This window comes from Rhinolophus sinicus, chromosome 2 (genome assembly GCF_057876585.1).
Source record: "Rhinolophus sinicus isolate RSI-liver-muscle chromosome 2, RSI-T2T, whole genome shotgun sequence".
In the NCBI taxonomy this organism is placed as follows: Eukaryota; Metazoa; Chordata; class Mammalia; order Chiroptera; family Rhinolophidae; genus Rhinolophus; species Rhinolophus sinicus.
In genome coordinates, this window is record NC_142502.1 from 62,820,374 (window position 1) to 62,844,947 (window position 24,574).

The 24,574-nt window shown below is 39.7% G+C and overlaps 2 protein-coding genes across 8 annotated transcripts in view; one reads left to right on the forward strand and one right to left on the reverse strand.

The window, feature by feature from the left end:
* The window catches only part of LOC148758787 (uncharacterized), a 55,333-nt gene extending 52,739 nt beyond the window's left edge, over window positions 1–2,594 (reverse strand). For both annotated transcript variants that reach the window (XR_016020261.1, XM_088795567.1), the window contains exon 1: window positions 2,519–2,594. The gene's annotated coding sequence lies outside the window, so the exon portion shown is untranslated. The remainder of the gene's footprint in view (window positions 1–2,518) is intronic.
* Window positions 236–24,058, forward strand: CNR1 (cannabinoid receptor 1). 6 transcript variants are annotated; one of them, XM_074333287.2, is made up of 4 exons: window positions 990–1,762; window positions 2,799–2,860; window positions 3,240–3,276; window positions 18,464–24,058. In XM_074333287.2, the coding sequence occupies exon 4, from the start codon at window positions 18,526–18,528 to the stop codon at window positions 19,942–19,944; it is 1,419 nt and encodes a 472-aa protein (XP_074189388.1). In that variant the 5' UTR covers window positions 990–1,762; window positions 2,799–2,860; window positions 3,240–3,276; window positions 18,464–18,525; the 3' UTR covers window positions 19,945–24,058. The 6 variants fall into 6 exon arrangements, with proteins under 6 accessions (XP_074189387.1, XP_074189386.1, XP_074189388.1 ...); XM_074333286.2 differs by lacking the exons at window positions 2,799–2,860; window positions 3,240–3,276 and adding an exon at window positions 236–367 and having other exon boundaries at window positions 1,595–1,762; XM_074333285.2 differs by lacking the exons at window positions 2,799–2,860; window positions 3,240–3,276 and adding an exon at window positions 451–588 and having other exon boundaries at window positions 1,595–1,762.
* The last annotated feature ends 516 nt before the right edge of the window (window positions 24,059–24,574 follow it).

The window sequence follows — 24,574 nt, forward strand, 5'->3', positions numbered from 1 at the left end:
AACCATGCAGTTCTCCCTCAACCCAACTCAGGAGAGATAAAGATGTCTAAATAACCACGATTGCCGCTGCCACAATCCTGTCTGGGCCCGGGGGGCGGGGGGGGGGCGATTTTTCTGCTGAAGCATTGGCGGGGGCTTGTTTGTAGGTTCGCAATTCACCATGATAAATGTAAAGACCAATTAAGGTTTGATCCGTGCACACGGGAGGCAGACGGCGGCTGATAGCGGAACCAATTAACAAGCATGTCCCCTAATTCCTGCCACGGCTGCCGGGCGCACCACGAATCCCCAGGCGCCTACGGCGGCTGCCCGGGAGCCCCGCGTGCCCCCCGCCCGGCCCTGCAGCGGGGCGTCCTCCTCCAGCAAGGTGTGAGGAGAGGGCTTCAGGGCGGCTGGGGAGGGGGCACGCCGGCACGGAGGCGCAGAGCTAGCCGCCTACGTGCCCAACTGTTTGCAGCCGGGGCCGGGCGAGTGGGGCGAGCCCAAGTGGTCCGTGGCGGGCGGGGACGGCGGCTGGAAAAGGCGCCCAGCGCGAAGCCAGGCGGTGCCCCGAGGGCGGAGGACAGGTAGCCGCGCGGCCGCCGCCAGGTAGCAAACAGCTCGAGGGCTGCGCTGCGCGGCCCCACGGTTTCGCCTGGGCCCGGCTCGTTGCTGCCCGCCTCGGGGGCGGCCTAGGATAGGGGGGGATGGGGCTCGAGGCTGCACCCCCGCGCCCTGGGCGCCTCGGCCTCTCCCTTCGCACTACCCGTTCCCTTCCGGCTCAGCCCGCTGCCCCAGACGTGACCCCCGCGCAAGGTGTCGGCGTTGCGCGCAGTCAGGGCGCGCGTGATTAATGGCCCCGAGGTTGGGGGCGGCGTAGGCATAACCCTGTCCTCAGCTCGGCCAGGGTGTGAGGGTATCCGGGGGGAGAGCCAGGTCATGGTAGTGGGAGCCCCCGGGACCGCGGCGGCGGAGGAGGAAGAGAAGTAGGTGACGTGGACCGGAGTGGCTCTTCCCCTCTGGCCCTGGGTCCCGCGCCGCGGCGGGTCCCCGGCGCCAGCAAAGTTTGAAGCCTCAGGCGCCACGCTGCGCGGTGCGCGGGTCCCTCCCCGCGCAGTTCCCTCGGCGGGGTCTGTGCCGCCGCCACTGCCAGGGCAGGACAAAGGCTCATTAACACGTGATGGGACCGCGCTTCATAAATGTGACTGGAGCGAGAGAGAGCCAGAGACAGAGCGCGAGCGGAGGGAGAGGCAGGGAGCGCGAGAGCTGGGAGAGGCGACGGGCGCCCCGGCTGGCGGTGACGGGCGGCCCCACGCCGGGCCAGGCGGGGCGAGCGGGAGGACCCAGTGAAGAGCCTGGGAAGGGGCGAGGCTCGCGGGCGGCGGGAGCGGAGGGGGCGCCAGTCCCGGTCCTGGTCGCAGAAGGGCGCTGCAGGCAGGGGACGCCGGCTCGCGGGTAGCGCAGACCGACAGACTTACTGACCGACGGACGGAGGCACACCCCGCTCCACCCCACTCGACCTCGCCCGGATCCCAGCGCCGGCGCCTCCTCCCTCCCGCTACTCCTGCGGCCACCCCTTCCTTCTCCACTTCTTTTCCGCCTCCGCCTCTTCTAGGCTCCCGCGGCGCCAGTGCTTTCTCCCGGCCCGGGTGGGGCGCCTCCTCTCCCTGAAGAGCTTTCCGTGGAGTCAAAGGGGACGTGTCATTCTAGCAGAGAAGCAGGTCCTGCGCCGGGCGAGAGGGGCCGAGGGAGCATCTCCCTCAAGGACCAGGGGATGCAAAGGGTAAGACCTGGAGACTTGCGTTTGGAAATACTTCTTCCGCCTCTTGTCCCCTTGGGTACTGACCAGTGTGGTCCCCAGGTGTCCATCGTGGAGTTCTTACTCCGTGTGAATCATGCCTCAGTGTTTACTTAGCTGTGTAGCCCGAACCTGTTAACTGTGGTCTGTGCTACTTCTGGAGGTTTCTACCATTTACTAGTACACTGAATTTGTGTGCAGCTGTCTGTCTGTATGCACTGATGTCTGTGGGAAATGTGTAATTGTGCATGTTTGAAAAATAGGCGCTTGAGTTGGTGTTTAGTGTCTATAAACGATGTCAGCAATTAAGTCTTCCCAGAGATATACATCGATCTCTGCACCAAACCTAGAAACTGTCTAACATAAAATGTTAAATGTCATATAAAGAAGTATGTCAAAAACTAAACTTTTGATATAGAAAAATAAAGCTACAGGAACACTCTTCGAGGAAGAATAATTGGGCATGTAACTAATACCTAATTTGAATGCTGTTGGAACCATGTAACTCAGGACTAGCTATTAGCTGAAAAAAGTTGATGTGTTTTTAGAAGGTATTTCTTGCTTAGGCTCACACTCATAAATGGATCACGTCCTGAATTCAAATGTTTGCTGGGATAGACGTGAGAAACTGTCATTTGGTCATTTGAAAGTTTAAAAGCAACATACATGTTTCTAATTTTGATTTTAAATTGAACAGATGAGGAAAAAATGTAGTCATCTATTAATCATTTTGTCTCTTACCTTTTTTTCTTCTTCAAATAAGTGCTATTCTTGCCTTTGTTGTTGCTTTCTTGATAGATTAGGCATCCTCAGGCATCCTCAGGTAATCTAATAAGAGATTAGAACAGATTTACTGTTTTTAAAGGTGGTGAAAGATATCTCTATGGGTCCCATAACTTCTCCTCATTTTTATTACCCAGTTAAGATCTTTTGAACAATGTGAGAAATGCAATTTCTTAGTGGAAACTGAGTGGACATTGAATAGCAGTAGGGTGACCACTGCCATCAATCTATTTTGCAGAATACTGAGAATCTCAGAGCAACCAACCTTTAAGGCTCCCACAGGACTCGATCTGATTTAAGGTTTGTTTTTCTAATCCCACCCTACTGAGGGTTTGCAAGGGAAGATACAGTGATTTTTTTCTCTGTCCCTTTTTCCCCTGGTACTTCTTGCCCCTCCCCTGCTCTCTAACTCAGGGTAGAGCAGTTTTATCAAAATAAAAGGTCACGTATAGATTCTTAAGTGAAACAAAGTATTTTGTGATTATAGACATATGTTTGGGAACAGTATCCACACACCTCCAGAATTTTAAATGTTGTGTACTGCAGGTGGTTATTTGTAGGTACAACAGCAGTTACCATAGTTGGGCAAGAGGCTGGAGGATGGATGTGCTTTTTAAAAACTAATCCATTTTAGGTTATCAAAAGAACTTACTGTAAAAGGACTCTTTTTGTTCCAAAGATGTCTCCACTCCAGATGAGGAACAGTCTTGATTGAGGTATGTATCGAGTGTCCGATGGGTAGATGTCTCATTGTGTTCCTAAGTCTCCATGGGAGTAAAATGATGCCACAGGGGGAAATGCTCTATTCTGACCTTTCAAAAATAAAATGCCTATGCTTGCATACTGGTTGTTATGAAGGCAAATTAGATAATCATACCACCCCCCCAGTTTTAATAGATAGCATCAGCATTTGTGCATATAAAAAGAATGTTATGCCTAGTCCCTTCAATAAACCATAGGTGATAGTATTTAATTTGGTGTGTGAAGTTTCCATTCTGGCGAAAATTCGATCTCATGTTGGAGTAGTGCTGGGCTTTGTTTGTTATCCACTGTTTTCTGTCTTTTTCTGTTACCCTTTTCCCAGTGGACTGTGTGCCTCCCTGTCTCGCGTGTGAGATTGTTCTTCTCTAATAAGCCTAGCTGCAGGATCAGTGTGTTCTTTTTGCCATTTCAAAATGTTAAAATAGTGAAATTGTTAAATGTTACCAAGATGAAACTGCTGGGAATGAAATTCTCCAAAAGAACCGCTATATTTGTGGCATAAAGCAGTCTATTCCAAAAGAAAACTCCTTGAATTGGTTTACCTATTTTCTCCAGAAAAAAGCAGCCCCATTGATTAGTGTTGATAAGTGTTTAGTATGCAGTGTCAGCTTATTAATTACTAAGGCAAAGCCTGAAAAACTCTTTCAAAACAGTTGTGAGATATTCGTCTTTGCTTTGACTCAGAATTAACATTAACCACCAGGAAATTTAGGCAGGCTCTCTAGTTGTGTTGCATATTAGTGATTGGAATTAGAATTGGAAAACTGTGCTGCATATGAATAAACTATTTTGAAATGGAACATGCAATAGCAGTTTATAGTTCACCACACTTACCAAATGTTTCTTCCCAGAAAACAGTTGGCCTAATAAGGAAGGGGATTATTTCCCATAATTCGCTCTCCAGGAATGCTGCAAAAAAAGAGTGATAAATTGATTTGGAAATCCCTAACAATGCATGATGAGTAGAACAAGATTTGATTTGGTTATAGCGCCTTGAATTTGGCCAGTAAGATGGAGACGGGCCTTTAGGTTGCTGTCTCTTCTAGTGGGTAATTATGTTAGCTCAGTTGCATGAAGAACACAGATGAGAGCTTTCGTTCCTGCAAAAAAAAAGGATGCCGTGTCTCCACCAGTGTAAGTCTGTCTCTTCTATTTTTGTATTCATCATTTTCTAATTGAACCAACAAATTAGTTAGAATGAATCCAGCCTTTGGGTTTAAATTATTTATAATTCTGCTTTTGATTCTGAAACTACCTGGACCCAATATTGTTTCAAAAACTGTGTTGGGGCCAGGTTTATAGATTGCATGTATATTTCGAGGGACCGCAAGCTCTGTTGATTTTTCTTTTCTTGACTGAAGATTGGTAGAGAAGTTAAAGAATAAGAGGAAATCAAAACCAATTGATGTACTTTATGTTGGCAAAATTTTAACTACATATTTCTTCCTCTGAATCTTCAGCTGTTTCCTAATCCTGTTCTGAAATAATGTTAACTTTATAACTTCATGAATGCTGTTTTTGAGGGGTAGGGGAATTCAACACTTTGCCACTGAATTGCTATTAAATGTTTTGATAACCATTTAATTAGATTAACTTTATAACATATTATAGATCAACTCATATTTCTCTCAGATATTTTCTGGACTACAAGAAATAGATGTCATTCAGAATATGTATATCAAATTATATACTGCATAATTTGAGATGACTTGATATACAAACACACTTTTATACATAGGTATGAACAAACTTTTTCATAGATGTATATCATGACCAAAAAAATTGGACATGTTACGTTTATATATTTAAACATATAATTCAGTTTTAAATGAATACTATAGATTTGGGAAAATGTCCAAATTTAGGGAAGCTGTGCAGATGGACACTGAAGACTCAAGGCAAAAGAAAGTATCTATCTTGAATCAAAACAAGAATGTTCTTATTTTCCAAGATAGTGAAACTCTGTTCCAGTCCAATGTGTTCTAAGAATCTTGCAAAGATGCCAGAATGAGCATAGCCACATTTGATTGTAGTTTTATCATAAACACTAATTGATGGGTTTAACACAGTTTTCACCAATCTTGCTGTTTGTTATTTTGGGGAAGAAAGTTGAAGGAAAGTTGGAAGAAGATACACAAAGTTGTTACTACATCACAAAATGCATATAACTCGTAATATTTGTTACGTACAACACATTATAATGCTATCACAAGTAAGTAAGAACATAGGCAATTTGTGAGGTGTGGGGAAAGGGAGGTTTGTGTTTAATGGTTTTCCAGTGCCTCTCTTGGTACTACTCAAATGGTTTGGTGTTAGATGAACTTGTATCTCAAACAGGCCTGCATGAATGATAGGTATGTTTAGGACCAATCACTAATAATAGGTCAAAACTATTACATTAAGTAATCAGTGTGATTACCTCTAGTTCATAACAAAATATTTACCAAAAGTTTTCCTAGGTCATTTCTTCACTGAACAGGTTACCTCATAGAAAATAAAGTACTACATTTCATTATAATAGTTTTTCTAGGACAGTTGCAATTATAAACATATTCTTCGTCTAGTTTTCCTTGATATGTTCCATATATTTTTCATATAGATTATAGTATAAATTTGAGATATCCTCTAATTTAAAAGTTTCATTTAGACAGGTTAATTATTACATAATTTAGTGACCATGGAATTCTTCAGATTCATAGCTGGGTTTGTATAGGTTTTTGAGGGAAGAATTGTTTACTCACCAAACTGAGTAAATGGGCCTGCAGAGTAATAGTAGTTATTCCAGAATGCTGTGAATTCTATTTTAGCTCCAGCTGGTGTAATTTTCACACCTGCACTTTAGAAAAGCTTTCAAAGTTTTGCTTTTGTTTTTGAATATTTGAGTTGAGACTGGTTAGGTGGGAATCGATATTTTTTAGCTAACTCTTTTTTAACCTATTGTGCTACTGCATTATATTCTGTATTTTTTAATAAGATTCCCAAAGTTGATTTTGCATTTTTTTAAATGCAACAAGGGACATAAGTTTCCTTTTTTCCTAACACAGATGGCAAATCATTTCTCCCTAAGAGTCCAGAATTTTATTATCTAATGTCTTATTTTTCCACTCTAATTTACATTCATAATTGTTTAGAGTTTGGATTCATTGGACAGGAATTTGATATCTTTGGCTTGATTCCTTGCCACCATTATCAACTCTGAAGAGCATTTTAAATTGTTTTATAACTTCAGGAGATAAAGTGCAGTATAGTTTCCTAAATTTGACAGTGTAATATCTGTTTTTTTATTCCTACTAGCAAATTCCATGTTATTGCTTTTTAAAGAAAAGCAGAGGCATTTTTCAAAGATGTGCCAGGCAATCTGTTGTGGTAGTTGAATGTACTGGCAAGGCTGTCGCAAACTGTATATGTCAGTAGTATATTTAAAGATAATTAAAATAAAATACAATTAGGAAATAATGTTTGTCAAAGTTTATGTTTAAATGGGAAGGTTTCCCTCTTTCCTTCATCATTTCTTCGTTCGTTCTTTTAGACTATATATTTAGAGGAGAAAATTTGAATCAATGAGTTCTATAAATTGTTACAAGGAGTTTCACATTTAAATTGGTGACAAATTCCATTAGGCTTTTTAAAAAACAAATTTCTACTTTCACATATGGACATTTGTACTAGGAAATTTTGTAACATTGATTTCTATTGGTCAAGAGGCTAAAAACGATGTTTTTAATACAGCAATTGAACCAGCATCATCAATAGTGTGCCTTTGTCACTTTTGCTTGCTTTTAACTCTGGTATATTTAAAAATAAATCAACTTGATTTATTCCTTACAAGCGAGACTTAATTTAATACCACTATGATCTGTGTATTTTGGTTTATTCTGGTGTGGGTTGTTAAATGGACCAGATTTTCAACTCATTGGAATGCACCGCTACCAGAATTTGTAAATGTTTTCTCCAGCTTTTATATAAGTTGTGGTGAGCAAGCAATATGCATGTGGAGAAAAAGGAAAACTAAACAACTTAACACATAACCCAAGTAAGCAAAAGATTGTCCAGAGAATCCTGTATTTTTGCACATGTGGGAATATAACATTGGAAAATATATAGCTACTTTTTGGAAATTACATCTAAGTTCTTACAAAATTATAAAAAGGGAACTCTTTGAATGACTTTAGTTCTCAGCTGAGGAAACGAATGATGAGTAATCTATGATCCATTTTATTGATGAAATATTTAAGAGAGGGAACAGTCTGCTCCGTCATACACTTTAGTGCTTTGGGATACATTTCCATATATTTATAACTTTTAGGTATTTTTGAAAGATACTTGCTATCTCTAAGCATTATAAATTCCATAATTGCCAGGGTAATTCTGTAAGATAATTTGCAGTGGATCTGCATTACGTGGGTCTACTGCAAAATTTCCGTTTTAGTTTGTCGTTTTTCTTGAGGGGGGGGAGGGGGTTCATCTCCTGTGATGCATTATTTTATGGTTTTGGGAAAAGAAGAACAGAAACAAACATTTCCATCTTTAAAAAACCAGCTGGAATGTTAACTACTTTTACTTTTTTCCCGTTCATTTATGCTTGGTAACCATGGGTTCCCTCACAATGGTGTTGAAAGAAATGGATAGCAGTCCTATGAAACTTTATGTAGATTTTGTCAAATAGAATTAAGAGGAAATGGTGTGGAGTTCTTAATTTATGCCTGCATACTGGGTACTTACATATTATATTTTGAAGTTACTTTTGTTTATTGGACAAAATATGTAAGCGAGTTTCCTGAAAAAGTGTGGAGAAGCCCTGAATTGTAGGCTGAAACACCTTGAGAGTTTCCCAACTTCTTATGCTTATTTTCAGGCTAGACTACATTATTTTATTCCGGTCAAATAGAAATGCCTTGGTTTTAAAGATCTTCCGTGAGAGACTACTTTATCATGAGCAGGCTCACTTAGCAATCTATTTCAATGATCTGAAAATCTATACTCACAGAATAGTCTTTCTTGCTGTCTAACTTCCATTCTTCATAGAAGTTAATTCTTCTCCCCCCCACCCACCCAGTTAGTCTTTTTCATAGGTCTCCAGAATCTTTAGCAATGGTTCTTAAACTTTAGATTGTGTTTTAATCTCCTGGAGCCCTTGGGAAAACACACATGGACCCCAACCCTAGCGTTTCTGTTTCTGTAGCTCTGATGTAGAACCTGAGAATTTGCATTTCTCTTAAGTTTCCAGGTGATGCTGAAGCTGCTGGAGACCAGCCTTTGAGAGCCACTGACTCTAAAATAACTCTGTAGGTACTTACAAACAGCTGGGAGACTTCTCAGACTGTTCTTTAGGATGTATGTTGGACTTTCCCAGCCGGTTCTCACCAGTGTTATTTCCTAACTCTTTACCTTCATGTCATTTTTTTTCTGAATACTTTGTTACTCAGCTCTGTTCAAAATTGCATGATTGCATCACACAAATATTAGGAAGGATTTGACCTTGAAAGAGTATAGTAGAACTATCTCGTGGTTTCAATGGCATAAAAATTCTGTACTTGTATCTAATACTTCCTTCTTAATCATAACTACATTTCCAAGCGTATTTTGTATCTTTACTGAAACCTAGTTCTTCCAGTTCTGTTTGTACATAATTACTTGTCTTGCAAGCATATTTCTCTGTTTATATCTTGCATTGTTAGTACACACTGAAAATTTTTTATTTAACATTTCGACTAAAGTAGGTGATACATAAGTACCTAGTTTTTAAAAATCATATCTGAACAGAACCCTGGATTTACACAATAATCAAAACTCATTCAAAATTATTCCAGCAAGAAAATGATAGGAAGGAAATTGAATTGTTTAGAAAGCTGTATCCTTCTCAATTTGTATGAATATTTAAACAAATAGTCCCTTCTTTTGTGAAATATTCCAATTTAGCCCCTATAATAATAGAAAATAATATTCCATTCTTTTTCACCACAGAGTTATGACCTGTATTGGTGATTTCATATTTGAAAATTGTGAAGCCAAATGTTTCATAAAATAGAAATCAGTTAAGTTTGTTATTAGAATTGATTCTGGGCTCCTGAGACATTCTCTTCTTACTTTTAGCATCTCTTGACATAAACATATCATTTGTTTTCAGTAGAACTCCTTTCCTTTACTCATTCTTAATTACTTTCTTGAGGCAGAATTCCAAATAGTCACAATTAATTTTTATTAATGTATTAAATTTTCTCAACATCCTTTTTCCCCAGAAAAGCAATTTGAAATTTGTTTTTTGTAGTCAGTAGTAATAACCCATGTTAACCCTCCATAATATATTTTCTTATTTATGTTTTAATTAATTCAGTTGTAAAATGCATAAAATGTAGCAGGAGAAGTTGCTCACCCAAAGCAAGAAGTATGTCCTCAATAGAATAACAAATTGATTCCTGAGGGCTTATAAAAGCCACTCCATCTAGTGGTTGAATTTTCACATAACTTCTCTTGACAGGTTTTGAAGACACTTGCACATGGAGAAACCCATCTGAGAAAGATCAATGTATAATAGCATGCATTTGAGGGAAGGAAAAATTCCATTATAATTACAATTTCATATATTGTTTTTAAAGATCTATCAACAGTATATAACTAGGATTTGTTCAGGGTTGTGCATGTCACAAAGATCTCTTTATATATTATCATTATGTGGCTAAATATTGCAGCTGATAATATGTACCTGGGCTAAACAAAGATGAGAATAAAAAATATCAGATCTTTGTCCATAACCTTTACTTGCTGTCAGTATGACGACTATTTGATAATGAGCTAAAAGATCCTGGGATAGACAACTATTGATGCTTTTTATGTAACTTTTACATTTGGGCACTTTTTCTCCCCCAGATGGACGTTTATATGAGATCAAGACTCAGGCTTCTAACAATCAACTGAGTTTATGTCAAGGAAAACTATCCACAGTTAGAAGCCATTCTGCTAAGATAGATCTGCTGTGTTTCCCATGCACACCAACGTTCATTTAGTATTATTGAGCACCTACCTGTGCCAGGCAGAAGACATACAAGGCCATGTAAGACAGGTCCCTACCATCAAGGTGTTCCTGATTTGAAGGGTTTAGAAATAAGAACGATGGCTCAGCAGTGCCTATCATATCTCCGGGGAGAAAAACCTCAAAGCATCTATAAGAAGGGAATTTATACAACCCAATACTATGTGATGATGAAATAATCATGTGTCTATTACATGTATTCATATCCAATTCTGTCATCTGTGGGACAGGAAGGGCAGATGGGTGAGCTTTATTTAATGGGGTGAGATAGAATAGAGAATCATTCCCATTGCTTCCTTGACCCATAGCTATGACACAAGTGTGATGCATGGATATGTAATGTCTACAGTGCTGGGCACAGTGTACATACACAATAAAAATGTGTTAAGTGAAGTCTCGGAGGGCCTGTAACTTTATATCCATCAAGCACGTTGCTGTGATAACCCAGCTCTGTGCCCTTTGGGCACCAAGAGTTGTCATAAGCACTGTCTTCTTGGAGTCCTACTATGGTTTACATAATTTCTTTTGCCTTGATTCCAACAAAGATCTTAGGAACTAGTCATGGAGAGTCTTCTCCCCTCTCTGGGTCTAAGAAAATCACACTGCTCAGGGTGGGAATTTCAAGTGAGTAAATTTCTCCATACAGAGAATGAATGTTTAAAGCTTCTGTTTACTAACAACAGCCATGTCTCATGCAGACCTAAAGAAGGTGCCCTCTTCATTCCTCGCTGGTGGTGTGGAAACTCATTACCATCCACAATCCTTACAATTGACTAATGAAGGAAAAAAACAAAACTACTTATTTAAAAAATAAATAGTGGAAATGACAAGCTTGATTTTATTTATTATTTGCCAACAGTCACTGCAAATAAGGTGCTAATTCAGGGTTAGGATTTACAGCTTATAGCTAATTGTCATACTTTGTCCCTGAAGGTCATGGAGCAAGGATGATTTGCAAGTGCGATGTGCATTGTTTTTTTGCTGTCCACAGATCATTCCTCCACATTTTACTTGTTCACTGTGTAAAATTATCGTGCTCTCTATTATTTTTTTCCAAGATCAACTCTTACCCCTTCCTTAGAAATGGAGAAAGAGTGTCTTGTTAAATGGTTCCTGGACCTCAAAATTAAGAGCAGAGACTTTGAGTTATGCAGACCTGGTAGACGTTTCAGTTCTGCCCCTCTAGTTGGAGATCTTGGACAGAGCATTTACCTTTCAGTTTTCTCATATGTAGAATGGGAATTGTAATAGCATCTATTCCATGTAAATATGAAACAAAAATAATATATATGCTTAGCATGATACCTGGCATGTAAACATTGAAATATTTCTTATTGAAATGTTTGGGAATTGGAATTTTCTCTATTGTGCATTTAAAGCACCCAGATTCTTTGAGATTTGAACCTGGAGAATTAAGACTTTGTTTTTGGTTGGACTAAATTTGTATGCTCATGAATTCAAAGAGAAAGTACCCCTCACTGAAGAATGAACAAGGAAACCGAAAAGTATTCTTCACCATTGGACAACATGTAGCACCCTTGAAACTATTGCTGTCTTTGTAATGACCTGTAAAGGTAACCTATCTAATGGGTTCTGCATATATTATGGATCAGAATAATATATTGCTTTTAACCTTTAATGACCAAACCTCACATGCATTATAGAGACATCTCATGGAGTGTTTTCTATATGGACTGGGCTTCTCTGAATTGAAAACTGCATGATCTGTTTCAAGGGAAGGCTGCTTCAATTATACTTAATTACTTTCTTTACAGATTATGTAGAAAAGATGCTCAAAAAAAAAATCAAAACTACTTATTAGCAGGAAACATCAAAACAGCAGAGCAAAATTAAATGATAAATTGGTTATAAAAGTCAGCAAATCATTTCATTTGTATAATTAATTTTCCTTAGTGATAGGCTCATCTCATAGCATCATCACCTACTGGAGAATGTTTAATTTGATGTAGCTTAAAGGCATCATTTCTTGAGCTCTGAAATTCTTTAAGTTTTAATAAGCTTTTAAATGTTAAATAATTAAGCATACTTCAGGTCAAATTTGAAAAGAAATATAGCTTCATAGGTGTCTTAATATCTGTTTAGTTCATATTAATTGATAAATTTTTATGAAAAATCTAACATTTATTTTGTTAGTAAGACTAGACCAGAGACAAGAGTGCATTTAATAACTTCTCTTCTACATTACAAAATAAATGAAAAGCTAAAGCTTTGAGAACCAACCAAGCATTACCAGCATAATGGAATTTTCTTTTATGTATGGGAAAAGGAGCTGACATTAATACAAGGAAGAAGGATTATGTATTTTTGCCTGAATTATCAGGATAATAGCGTCAATCCTTTATTTCTCTTTGCTATAGAAGATAATGCAAAGAGTCACCAAACTATTTTAATAATCCCAAAACTCTGATGCTTAGGAGGTAAGAGTTAGAAAAGACTCAGTTGCCCACTTAACTATAGCAAAAATATTATTCATCAATTTAAGATTTAGCCCGTGAGATCTGCCATGTATATTGAGGACATGACTTAGATGTAATGCAATTATAAGCATCAACTAAAATTTTCCCTACTAACTTTAGAGAAATAAATTAGCAAGTTATTTTTCTTGATCAAATTAGTAGAAACCAGACTTGTTCCCAGAAATGAATGGAAAATAACAAACATATATACACTGGCACTGTCATTCTATTGAACCCCTCACAAGGCTCTTCTACGAGGTTAGCCAAGCAGAACAACACAAAACAAAGAAAGAAAGTAGGGAAAGAAACAGAGGTAAGCCAGGGCCTGGGACTCCTGCATGCGGTATCCTACACTCCTATTAATTAGAAACTATGAGTTTGCATTGTCTCCTTAAAGCATTTGTAAACTTAGACTATTAGAGAAGGATCCTGGTAGGCTGATGTGGTTTGTAATTATGTTGGAAGCATCAGTCCTTTTGATGCTTCCAGTGGGTTGTCTGCCTTGTTGGACAGGAAAACCTGCAGGAAGCAAATACTGTCTACCGCCTGTTCCCCCAGAGATGGTATACAGGCCAGAAGTGCAATGATTTTGATTCCAGATACAACAGTGAAAAATATCTGAATTATTGAAATGTCTCTCTAAAACAAAGGTCTCTAGCTGGGCAATGAAGACTAAAATAACCTATTATCACATTTACTGATATAAAAAAGATGCTATTTGAAGTCTTGTTTTGAGGACTTGCTCAATGCTTACCCTAATCCGAACATGGATGTTTCATGCCATTGATAGTTATAGAAACAAAGATAGAGTCTGGATAGACTTTTTAAAATACTCCATGCTAATGCCATGCCCATAAAATTTCTTTGGTGATACCGTAGCTTGCTGGTTGGTATAAGTTTGGGGGTGATGAATGGAGAGGCAGGTGTGCATAGAGAGATGGACAAAAAGAACCGGTGGTGGTAGTTTAAAAAAATTCAAGTTTTAAAAAAAACGGGTGGAACACATCAAAATGTTTTTAATACTGTTATTATAAAGGCATGATGTATAGCTTAAATTATTAGAATATGTTGGTTACACACAAGCAGAATTCTAGGAAAATCCCCTTAAATGTTATTGAATTATTCTTTTACTATAATAAAAACTGCTTCTTTAATAGGAGCATCTATGCATCTTGCTAGAAATTTCCAATTATGATCTTCCCAGTAGCAAACAAAAAATTAATGGCAACTGCATCTCCCAAAGCCTAAACTATATTACTAATGAACTCTCAAATAAAACTCTCAATGCAAAAAAATAATCAGGTGGAAATTACTGTAATAATCCAAATGTAGAAATAAGGCAAGAATTACTGAAATGCAAAGGACGGTTTTCTTGCCATAATCCCATTAACCTAAAATAGCCTGTGCACAGTGGTATTTGGACATTACTGAGAACCTTGAACAGCACAAAATTCATGTATATTTTTAACTGTATTCTTTAATTAAAGTTGGCTTATATTGAATTGAAATTATGTCTCATAACCACCCCATGCTCTGGCTCAGATTTTAACAAGCTAGTTTGTTTTAATGAAAGTGCTTGGTTACATGAAAATGGGAAATTGTGGTCATTGTAGAGCAAATCACAGGCATACGTGTTTTGCATTGTGGAAATAAGGTCTGTGATCCTTTTTCTTCACTTTTTAGCTCTTCTAAATACTAAAATTTTAGTCCTTGAGGCCATGCCATTAGGCAGACCCACTAGATGGGCTGGAATAGGAAATAGTGATTTAGTAAGAAGTTGTCTTAATTACTGCATATTGACAAAATGCCTCAATTTATGTTTGTAAGAAACTAGAAGACTTGAATGTAAGATGCAAAATGGCTTTATCCTAGTTACTGTTAATCCTTAAAACAGTGCATAAAGTTCAAAGGCAGAAACTCTGGAATCTGAAAGACGTGGGTTCAGCTACACACTTTTCATATTCTGGACAAGTTACTTAATATCTAATGGCCTCCATATCCTTGTCTATGAAATAGGAATTATAAATAAGCACCTGGTAGAGCCATCATGACAATTTAATGATAGAATATATGTAGAGTCTCTCAATACCTGGAATATACTAATAGACATTCCTCTTCCTTCACCCATGTGTATATCTTCTATTTGCTTCGTGTTAAGTGCTGAGACAGAAATAAAAATTGAATAAACAGCCTATGATCTAATTAAGGCAATGAATTATCTTGAAATATAATTAACAATATATGGCAAACAGCCATAGCACTAAGTAATGATAATAATTATTTATTGAGGAGTTAAATTTTGTGCCAGGCATTATGTTAAGTGCTTTTTTTAATATTTAATTTTCAGAACAATTCTGTAATTTAGGCATCCTCCTCCTTCTGCCTCCTCTTCCTCTTTCTTCCCATTTTACAAATGAAATACTGAGGTTTTGAAAGACTAATTAACACAGGTCTGACACTGATCTTGGTCTGCTAGCTCCTAATGCAATGCTTTTTTCCCTCCATTACTAATGCTTTGATTGGTGGAAATCAGGGGGGAAGTGAAGGGAGATGGGAGCATCCCTGTCTTAGGTTAGAGGGATGGTGTATCAGAAGGTTAAAAGCAGTGCCAGACCTCTATTGTCCAATATGGCAGCTACTAGCCACATGTGGCTATTAAGCACTTGAAATGTGGCTAGTTCCACATTTTGAAATAATATTTTGGATATATTGGGTTAAATAAAATATTAAAATTAATTTCTTCTTTTACATTTTTCTTTTTACTTAGATACTGGAAACTAAAATTGCACATGGGGCTCATATTACATTGTTTTTGGACAGCACTGCCCTAGAACTAGAACATCTGGGTTCATTCTGGCTCTGCTACCTACTGGCTGTGCACATGGCAAATTACTTCCCCTCTCTGTGCCTTTTGTCTGTAAAATGGGGCTAATAGCAGCACTCAGTTCCCAGGGCCATTGTGAAAGTAAACAATCTGAGGCACATAAGAGTCTCAGAATCCCACCTGCACATCATACACTCTCCATCAGTGCTCATCGCGGGAAGATCAGTGAGACTTGGTGCTCTACCTAATTATAGAGGCCAAGGCGGAGGAGACGTCCAGGGTAAGTGTAAGGTCTGAGCTAGGTTGGACGACTAAAAAGATGATTCACAATGCCATAAGCAATGTGGAAAGTGCTATGACCGAAGGTGATTTACTGCAGCAGCATTTGTAATAGCAAGAGGTGATAAACAGCCTAAGCCTCCATCCCTAGCAGACTGATCACATTCATCTCCTGGGGACTTAGCTGCTACAGGGAGAGAGGGTTTGTGGACTGATGTGGAATTGTCTTCTTTGAAGTGGAAAAACAAGGTGCAGAATTCTGTGTGTAGTATGTTAGAGTTCAGTCAAAGGCAAGGAAAGGGGGAATGGATATGTGTATTTGCTTGAATATGCATGGAATATCTCTGGACAGAGTAACAAGAAACGCCCTGCCTCTGAGGAGGAAAGCTAGTTGGCTGGGACATCGGGATGAGAGCGATTGACTGCTGTACCTTTTGTACCTTTGGAATCATCGGGATGAGAACGATTGACTGCTGTACCTTTTGTACCTTTGAAATCGTTGGAATGTAATAACACAAGCAAAGTTTCAAATAAATTAGTTTTTAATTGAGAAGTGTGAAGGGAGAGTTAGTTACTTGAGAGAAGATGACCTCTGGGATGGACTGGCTCCAGGTAGCTGCTTGGAACCGCTGGGCTCAGGCTTTGGTTTTTGGGTCAAGTATCCATCGAATTAATTACCTTTCTCTCCTTTAATTTTAAGAAAAGGCATATAAATATTATCAAATTACTGCTGGAATGCACCAGTCAATACAATTCACTGTCGCCTGTTAGGTTCATGTGGACATTTCTAAGGGAGTCCAGCCCTCTCTCATCTGCTATCATTATTATCAGGCTGGTGAATCGCATAAGAAAAATAGATACCATTCCTGTGTTTGGCAACCATATTCTAGTTGTAGAAATAAATACATTAACTCAGGATTAAATGATAGGATGTTCTTTCTCCATCCACACTAATTCTATTAATATGTACTCTTGGCATAAACATTCCTTCCTTGGGGAAGTCTCCTTTAACCCCATCGACTGGCTGCTCCCACAGCATCCTTCCTGTAAGTCCCGAATTGTAGCTTTCTTGTAATGATGGAGTCAGCTGCCTGTCTCCTCTGCTACACTGGACTTCATGTGGTCAGGGACTCTTTCTTGATACAGTCATGTCCCTAGTGCCTAGCACACTGCCTGGCACATAGTGGATGCCCCATACTTTGTTGAATGGATGAATAAATGAATTACTACTTCAGATGGGTAGGAACTCTGTATTTTAGCAGAAGGATTCAGAACTTTAAAATTTTTTCCAAGATGATAATGACCTTTTTTTCCCCCCTCCAGGATAGTGTACTATTTTTAGGAACAACAGAGACAGTAAATAAAGTACTGACTTAATAATTATTTTTAATTATTATAGGTGTCACTCAGATAAGCTAAAAAGCATAATAGCCCCATGTTAAACATTTATAAATAGTAAAATCAATTTCCTGGCTGTTTATTTTGAAACAAAACCAAATTGCTTAGCTTAGAATTGAAGAGCTCTTACAATTTGGTCTCTTCTCAGTTGTCCTTATTTCCAGTGCTATCCACATGGAAAGCGTGGGTGAGGAGGCTTGTCTCCTGTCTTCCAGTATGCTTATGTCACCACGCCACTCACAGGGAACACTGCCAGGAAGCACTGCACGTAACCCCTCCTTTCCAGTGATAAAGCTCGTGGTCCACTTCCCCTGGACATCTGCTTCTTGGCCTCTATAATTAGGCAGACCACCAAGTCCCGATTTCCAGTGATAAAGCTCGTGGTCTTCCCAGGAGCCGCAGTGCAAGTTTGCCCTTTGTGACATTTTTCTTGGTTGATGTAGACATTTGAGAACTTTATCTCAGCCATGGCTTCATCCGAACATCTCCTCTGGGTGAGGAAACTTGCCTGATGGAGCCAGGACGAGAACCTGGATTTTCCTCCCATGGCCACATGCTTCCTGTGGGTGTTAGCAGTCCCTTCCTCTCCCTTTATAGTCAACACCTAGGCCACACAACTCCCTAATTTCACACTGTCATCTTCTTTGGTTGTCTTGCACAATCAGTCTTACCTGCGTGATAGGGTGTTAGCTCTTCAAGAGCATCAGTTGTGTGACACATTGTTGCTTCCCCCTGTCCTCCACCAGCATTAGGAGACTGTGTATGTGACAGTAGAGGCCAGGTGGTAAACACTTCCTAACGCGACTGTGAATTGCACGCTACACCCAAGATCCATTTTCTTCACTTGACTGTCAGACCCTGGAGGTCCACACAGGATTCACACAGTGACTTACTCCCAGAGAGCTTACGTAAGGAAAGAAACACCGGTTGCTGGTATGTGCCACATCACCAACTTTTGGGTGACTTTTCTTTAAGTGGCTGACTCATTTCGTTGACTGAATATGACAAGGATTTTACCTGTATTCAGAGACAAGAATGAAGTAACACAATGGCACTGATTAGGATGTTTTGTTTTGTTTGTTTTATTCTCCTGGTGTTCTCACCATTCAGCTTATTTGTTTTCCCTCCGTTAGGATTTCCTGCTGCGGTCTCTTTCTCAGTCATCTTGAGTTCGGTCTAATCGAAGACAGAGGTTATGAAGTCGATGCTAGATGGCCTTGCAGACACCACTTTCCGCACCATCACCACAGACCTCCTCTACGTGGGCTCGAATGACATTCAGTACGAAGACATCAAAGGCGACATGGCATCCAAATTAGGGTACTTCCCGCAGAAATTTCCTTTAACTTCCTTTCGGGGAAGTCCCTTCCAGGAAAAGATGACTGCAGGAGACAACCCCCAGTTAGTCCCAGCAGACCAGGTGAACATTACCGAGTTTTACAACAAGTCTCTTTCATCCTACAAGGAAAATGAGGAGAACATCCAGTGTGGGGAGAACTTCATGGACATGGAATGCTTCATGATTCTGAACCCCAGCCAGCAGCTGGCCATCGCCGTGCTGTCCCTCACGCTGGGCACCTTCACGGTTCTGGAGAACCTGCTGGTGCTGTGCGTCATCCTGCACTCCCGCAGCCTCCGCTGCAGGCCGTCCTACCACTTCATCGGCAGCCTGGCGGTGGCGGACCTCCTGGGGAGTGTCATCTTCGTCTACAGCTTCGTCGACTTCCACGTGTTCCACCGCAAAGATAGCCCCAACGTGTTTCTGTTCAAACTGGGCGGCGTCACAGCCTCCTTCACCGCCTCTGTGGGCAGCCTGTTCCTCACAGCCATCGACAGATACATATCCATTCACAGGCCCCTGGCCTATAAGAGAATCGTCACCAGGCCCAAGGCCGTGGTGGCGTTTTGCCTGATGTGGACCATCGCTATTGTGATCGCCGTGCTGCCTCTCCTGGGCTGGAACTGCAAGAAACTGCAGTCCGTGTGCTCAGACATCTTCCCGCTCATTGATGAGACCTACCTGATGTTTTGGATCGGGGTCACGAGTGTGCTGCTGCTGTTCATCGTCTATGCGTACATGTACATCCTGTGGAAGGCGCACAGCCACGCGGTCCGCATGATCCAGCGCGGCACCCAGAAGAGCATCATCATCCACACGTCAGAGGACGGCAAGGTACAGGTGACGCGGCCGGACCAAACCCGCATGGACATTCGGCTGGCCAAGACCCTGGTCCTCATCCTCGTGGTTTTAATCATCTGCTGGGGCCCTCTGCTTGCCATCATGGTGTATGATGTCTTTGGGAAGATGAACAAGCTCATTAAGACCGTGTTTGCGTTCTGCAGTATGCTCTGCCTGCTGAATTCCACGGTGAACCCCATCATCTATGCCCTGCGGAGCAAGGACCTGAGACATGCTTTCCGGAGCATGTTCCCCTCGTGTGAAGGCACCGCGCAGCCCCTCGATAACAGCATGGGGGACTCAGACTGCCTGCACAAACATGCAAACAACGCAGCCAGTGTGCACAGGGCCGCAGAGAGCTGCATCAAGAGCACGGTGAAGATTGCCAAGGTGACCATGTCTGTGTCTACAGACACGTCTGCCGAGGCTGTATGAGCCTCACGCCGCCCTGGCAGCACAGGAAAAGAAAGGCTTTTTTTTTTTTCTTTTAAGCTCAAAATCTAGGAGAGTCTGTTGTCTCATCGGTTATATTTTTTAAGTTTACCATGCTCCCTGAAAAGGTGATTGTCACCATGATCAGTTATCTGTTCTCTAATGTTTCGATAGTGTAGGTTCTCAAACTCAATTGTCCAGGGGTTTACAGTGAAGGAAGCCTGTTGCTTAAGTGACTGGAGGGTCCTTCAAAGTCTCAATGAAATAGGAGGGAAACCTTTGGCTACACAATTTGAAGTCTAAGTACCGATAAAAAAAATGCCATCAAATGAGTAATGCCTTTGTAACCACAACTTTCATTAAAATGTGAAACGTATTTGTCCATCAGTATCAGAGATGTCCATTTTACAACAGTTATAGTACTATAGTAGAGTTATTTTGTAAGATGTGTTGTGTCCTATGAGATGTGTATCAGTGTTTACCATGTGTTGTTTATATTTGTCTAGTTCAGCAAAACTGAAACATAGAACTTTATGAAAACACAAGAGTGGATATGTGACAGTGAGACCAATTTTTTAAAAAATATTGCCCACAGTATAACTTTAGAAACCTTAATATTTTTTCAAACCTCTCTATTTAAATTTGACATTGGAAATAACCATAAAGGTTTATTTTTCTGTTAATACAACAAGAAGAAGTTGAAGACTATCCAAAGTATTGAGCAGAATTCATTGACACTCAAAATTTTATTAGCTCTACATTTTCATACGAGGACATACATCTTCTGGACCATAACTGTTCTCTTGGGTGATGGATTACAATTAGAATGGAAGAGAGAAGGCATATTGACTTTTTTTGGCTGACATCTCTGACTTTCTTTAGTCTTTAGCTCTTACTGGACCTCTTAAGACAGCATGTGTCAATCTTAATGTATATTGTTATCACTGTGCAATTGCTGTTTACTTGAAGAGTATTGTGTTCTTATATTCCAGGTTTAAGTAGATTTCATGCCTGGGTCGCCAAACAATAATCTTCATTTTTTCTTAATTGAAAAGAAGTGTTGTCTGGATCAGTAAAATTATACTACGTGTGAGTGTGAATATAAATGTGTGTATGTGTGTATTTCTATCCTGTAACTGTTACAGTAATGTCATAAAATGAGAAAACTGTGACCAAGTGTAAACTGTACCACTTGCTGCACTCTTGTACATGAATTCAATTTCTAAAATTGACCTCATCCAGAAATCTTGTTGATAAAAATACTGACCATAACGTTCAGAGCCCCTGTCCCCCCTTTCTGCCTTTAAAAGATTGGGTCACGTATTACTAAATTGACCTTTAGGTATTCCATAAGACCAGTATTTAGCAAGCAATAATCACTGACGACCATTTAAGTGAAGGTCTGTATTTAGTGTTACTGTCAGGAAATGAGAGTGTCTTGGTTTCCTGAGCACCTCATATCAATCAAGTCCATGGACATGTAAGTCATTATAAGGGAAGTGGTTCTAAAAAAACCTTCAGTAGTAACACTTTTCAGTTGTGTTGTAGGCAGTGTGATCCCAATTTAAGTAGCCCTATACCCCACTTGCTGAAGTAAGACGACAAGGTCAGGCCCTGTGGGTAAGGAGTGCTATCAGACAGTGGGTGAGACAAAAGAGGGCAGTGAGGAGCTGACACGCTCATGATTGAGAGGCCTGGATATCATATGGCTGCGTCTGTGCTTCACCCAGATGCCCTTGGGGACAACCCAGCACCCAGCTTTGTCTGGGTAGGTTCGGGCTAGGGAACAGACAAACCTCTGCTCGGCTCCCAGATACGAAGATGTGCTAAAACATAAAGATGAACACAGCTTTCTTTTCTTTTATGCCCTAGTCTCTTACTCCTTAATGGTGCCATGGGTGCTCAGAATTAGGCCCTTTCCCTGTAGGCATTGATATTGCTTAAGAAACCACTTGACTCTGACAAACTTTACTTATAATCTTCTCCTTGTACAGATAGAGCATGGCTCCTGCAGGATCCAGAGGCCTGCATAGCATGAAGTGAAGTGGAGAGCTAGCATTGCCCTGGTGATCTTTGGGTGTTCAGCCACCCATGCAGTATGCTGGGGTCTTCTTGCAGTGTGTGGTCTAAGGCTGAATGTGGCTTGTGGACAAAGCTGGGATACTTCTAACCATCTGTCTACAGCTGGAATCCACCACTGGATCCCTTACTTTACCTCTCTGTCCTATGCAGATAAGGGCTCAGGGAGCTAGAGGATTAACAAGATCTCTTTAGAAGAAGGAGAAAGGATTATTTATATATAGAGATCCATTAAAAAAACCTCACCAGGGTCTAGTTTCCATTAAGAAATGCCGCTTTTGTCGTGTATTGTCCTGAATATTAATCCACGTGGCTCAGAGCTCACCAGGCCGTACCATCTTCCTTCTCACAGCTATGAAGACCTGGTGAAGATAAAATTCTAGTTATTGGTAGAAAAACTCCAGAATTCATTTTTGAAATTGTATTTGTGTGTATGCAATGTAGATTTTACAGTGTGTTGTGCTTGCAAGATCTAAATCATATATAGTAAATTAAGGGACCATGGGGCTGATAGCACTAAACTTGGTGCTTATTGATATTCTAAGAAATATCTGTGAAATATCATCACGTATGTTACACCACCTTCATTTGAAAACATTTAAGTTAGTTTGATTCATTTTGACACTTTTAATATTATTTCCTAACCCAAGTTACTCAGATGTATATTCTCCCCATGAATATACTCATTAGAGTTACCATTTATTAGTGTCATTCATTAATTAGTCCCTTAATTAGACCCATTAATTTAAATATACTTTAGATTTTAATAAATTTTGTAAGGTTCGACTTCAGAGTTATCTCCTTTCCTCTAGGGTAATATATTTGTCCTGACTGCATTTCACCATCACTTATGTCTTCAGAAAGGGCCAAACTTCCAACCTGCTCAATTTCTTCAGAGTAATGATGAATCTTTCAGTTCTAGACCAACAGTTTTGTTTAGACAAGGAAGGCTGTCTCCATATGTAATTTTCCATTACATATGAAATACATGTAAAAGACACTTGGATCTGGGAGAAGCTGCAGACAGATGCCTACACTCGAGATGATTCCCAAGCCGCCCCATCACTTTGAGTCAAGTCTATCTGGCATTAAGTGTCCAAGAATTTTGTTCACCTAAACTCACCCTGCAGGAAATAGGCCCAACCACCAGATGAGAATTAGGCCCTGGATGAGTAACATTCTAGTTACTGTCCTGTTGATTAATTCATGCCATTCCATGTAAAAGAGACCACCGATATCATGCGCAAAATTAGATTTTTCACAATCAAACTGTATATTTGTATGATATTTTAAAATCTCCTAAATGCTGGGCAATGGCTATTAACAATTGTCTTGCACTGGCCTTCTGATGAAATGTCTATTGTAATATATACAAAACATTTTATCTACTGATTTGGGCTGAATGTATGTAAATAGGTTTAAAAATAAGGTCAGATGTTTAAGCAGTGGCCTACAAATCGGTAATTTTCAGATAGAAGAGTTTCTTTATATTGCTGTGGCATCCTGAAAGCTACCTTCACGTAAACTTAGTGTACTAGGCCTGCTGGGGACTGGAGTCCCCAAGAAAGGAAAACTTTTCTTGTAATAATATAAATCAAGGTACCAGACCTATCTGGATTCTTACTTCCAATGTTTCAAGTGGAAAACACAACTCTCTATTGTCTGTAAATCCACATTATTACTTTTCCTCTTAGAAGAATATTGTATTGTTAGATGTTTGTTGAGCTGGTAACATCCTTGCAATCGCTGCAATTTGTTCGTTAGTAATCTGTATAATACTTTGTACACAAGTACTAGTAAGATTGTTCTTCAATGTAGCTTCAGTCATTAAATTACTATAGCAAAGTAGTACTTCTGTAATATTTACAATGTAGTAAGCCCACACTCTATTTTATTTCAATTATGTAATTAAATTGTTATTTACAAAATTAATTGTTATAAATTGTTAATTACAAAAGAAAAAACATCCCATCATGTTTATTGTCCAAAGTTACCTGGAATCAAATAAAAATTCTAGATTATCATGAAGCACACAAAATACCTTTGAATTCTGCCTTATTTCATAGTCTGATGTTAGAACATTCAGGATTTAAGTTCTAAAAAATGGTTAAACAACTGATTATCAGTTCCTAAAAAGCACTTACAACTTTATTTGAGAAATGGGGACAGACTGGATTAATATATTCATTTTTAACATAGGGAAAATAATGCAAAAGCCATCATTTACATAATAAAGGAAAAAAGCCTGCCATGCCTTTTTAAATAAAGCATTATTTCATTAAAGAGTTTAATGATTTTTCAATAAATTAAAGAAATGTACTATTCACAATGTATAAATTAAATGGAATTTAACAGATTTAGTAAACTACATGTCTAAAGAATTTATAGACGTATATTCTGAACCCTGTGAAAGAGATTACTTTTCAACATAGCTTATAAAAACTCACACAACTTTTATTCAAACAATAACAGAAAAAGTTTTAAAACTTTATAATGAAGTAAAAAAAGCATTACAATTAATTTTATACATTATTACTGTCTGAAATAAAGTATG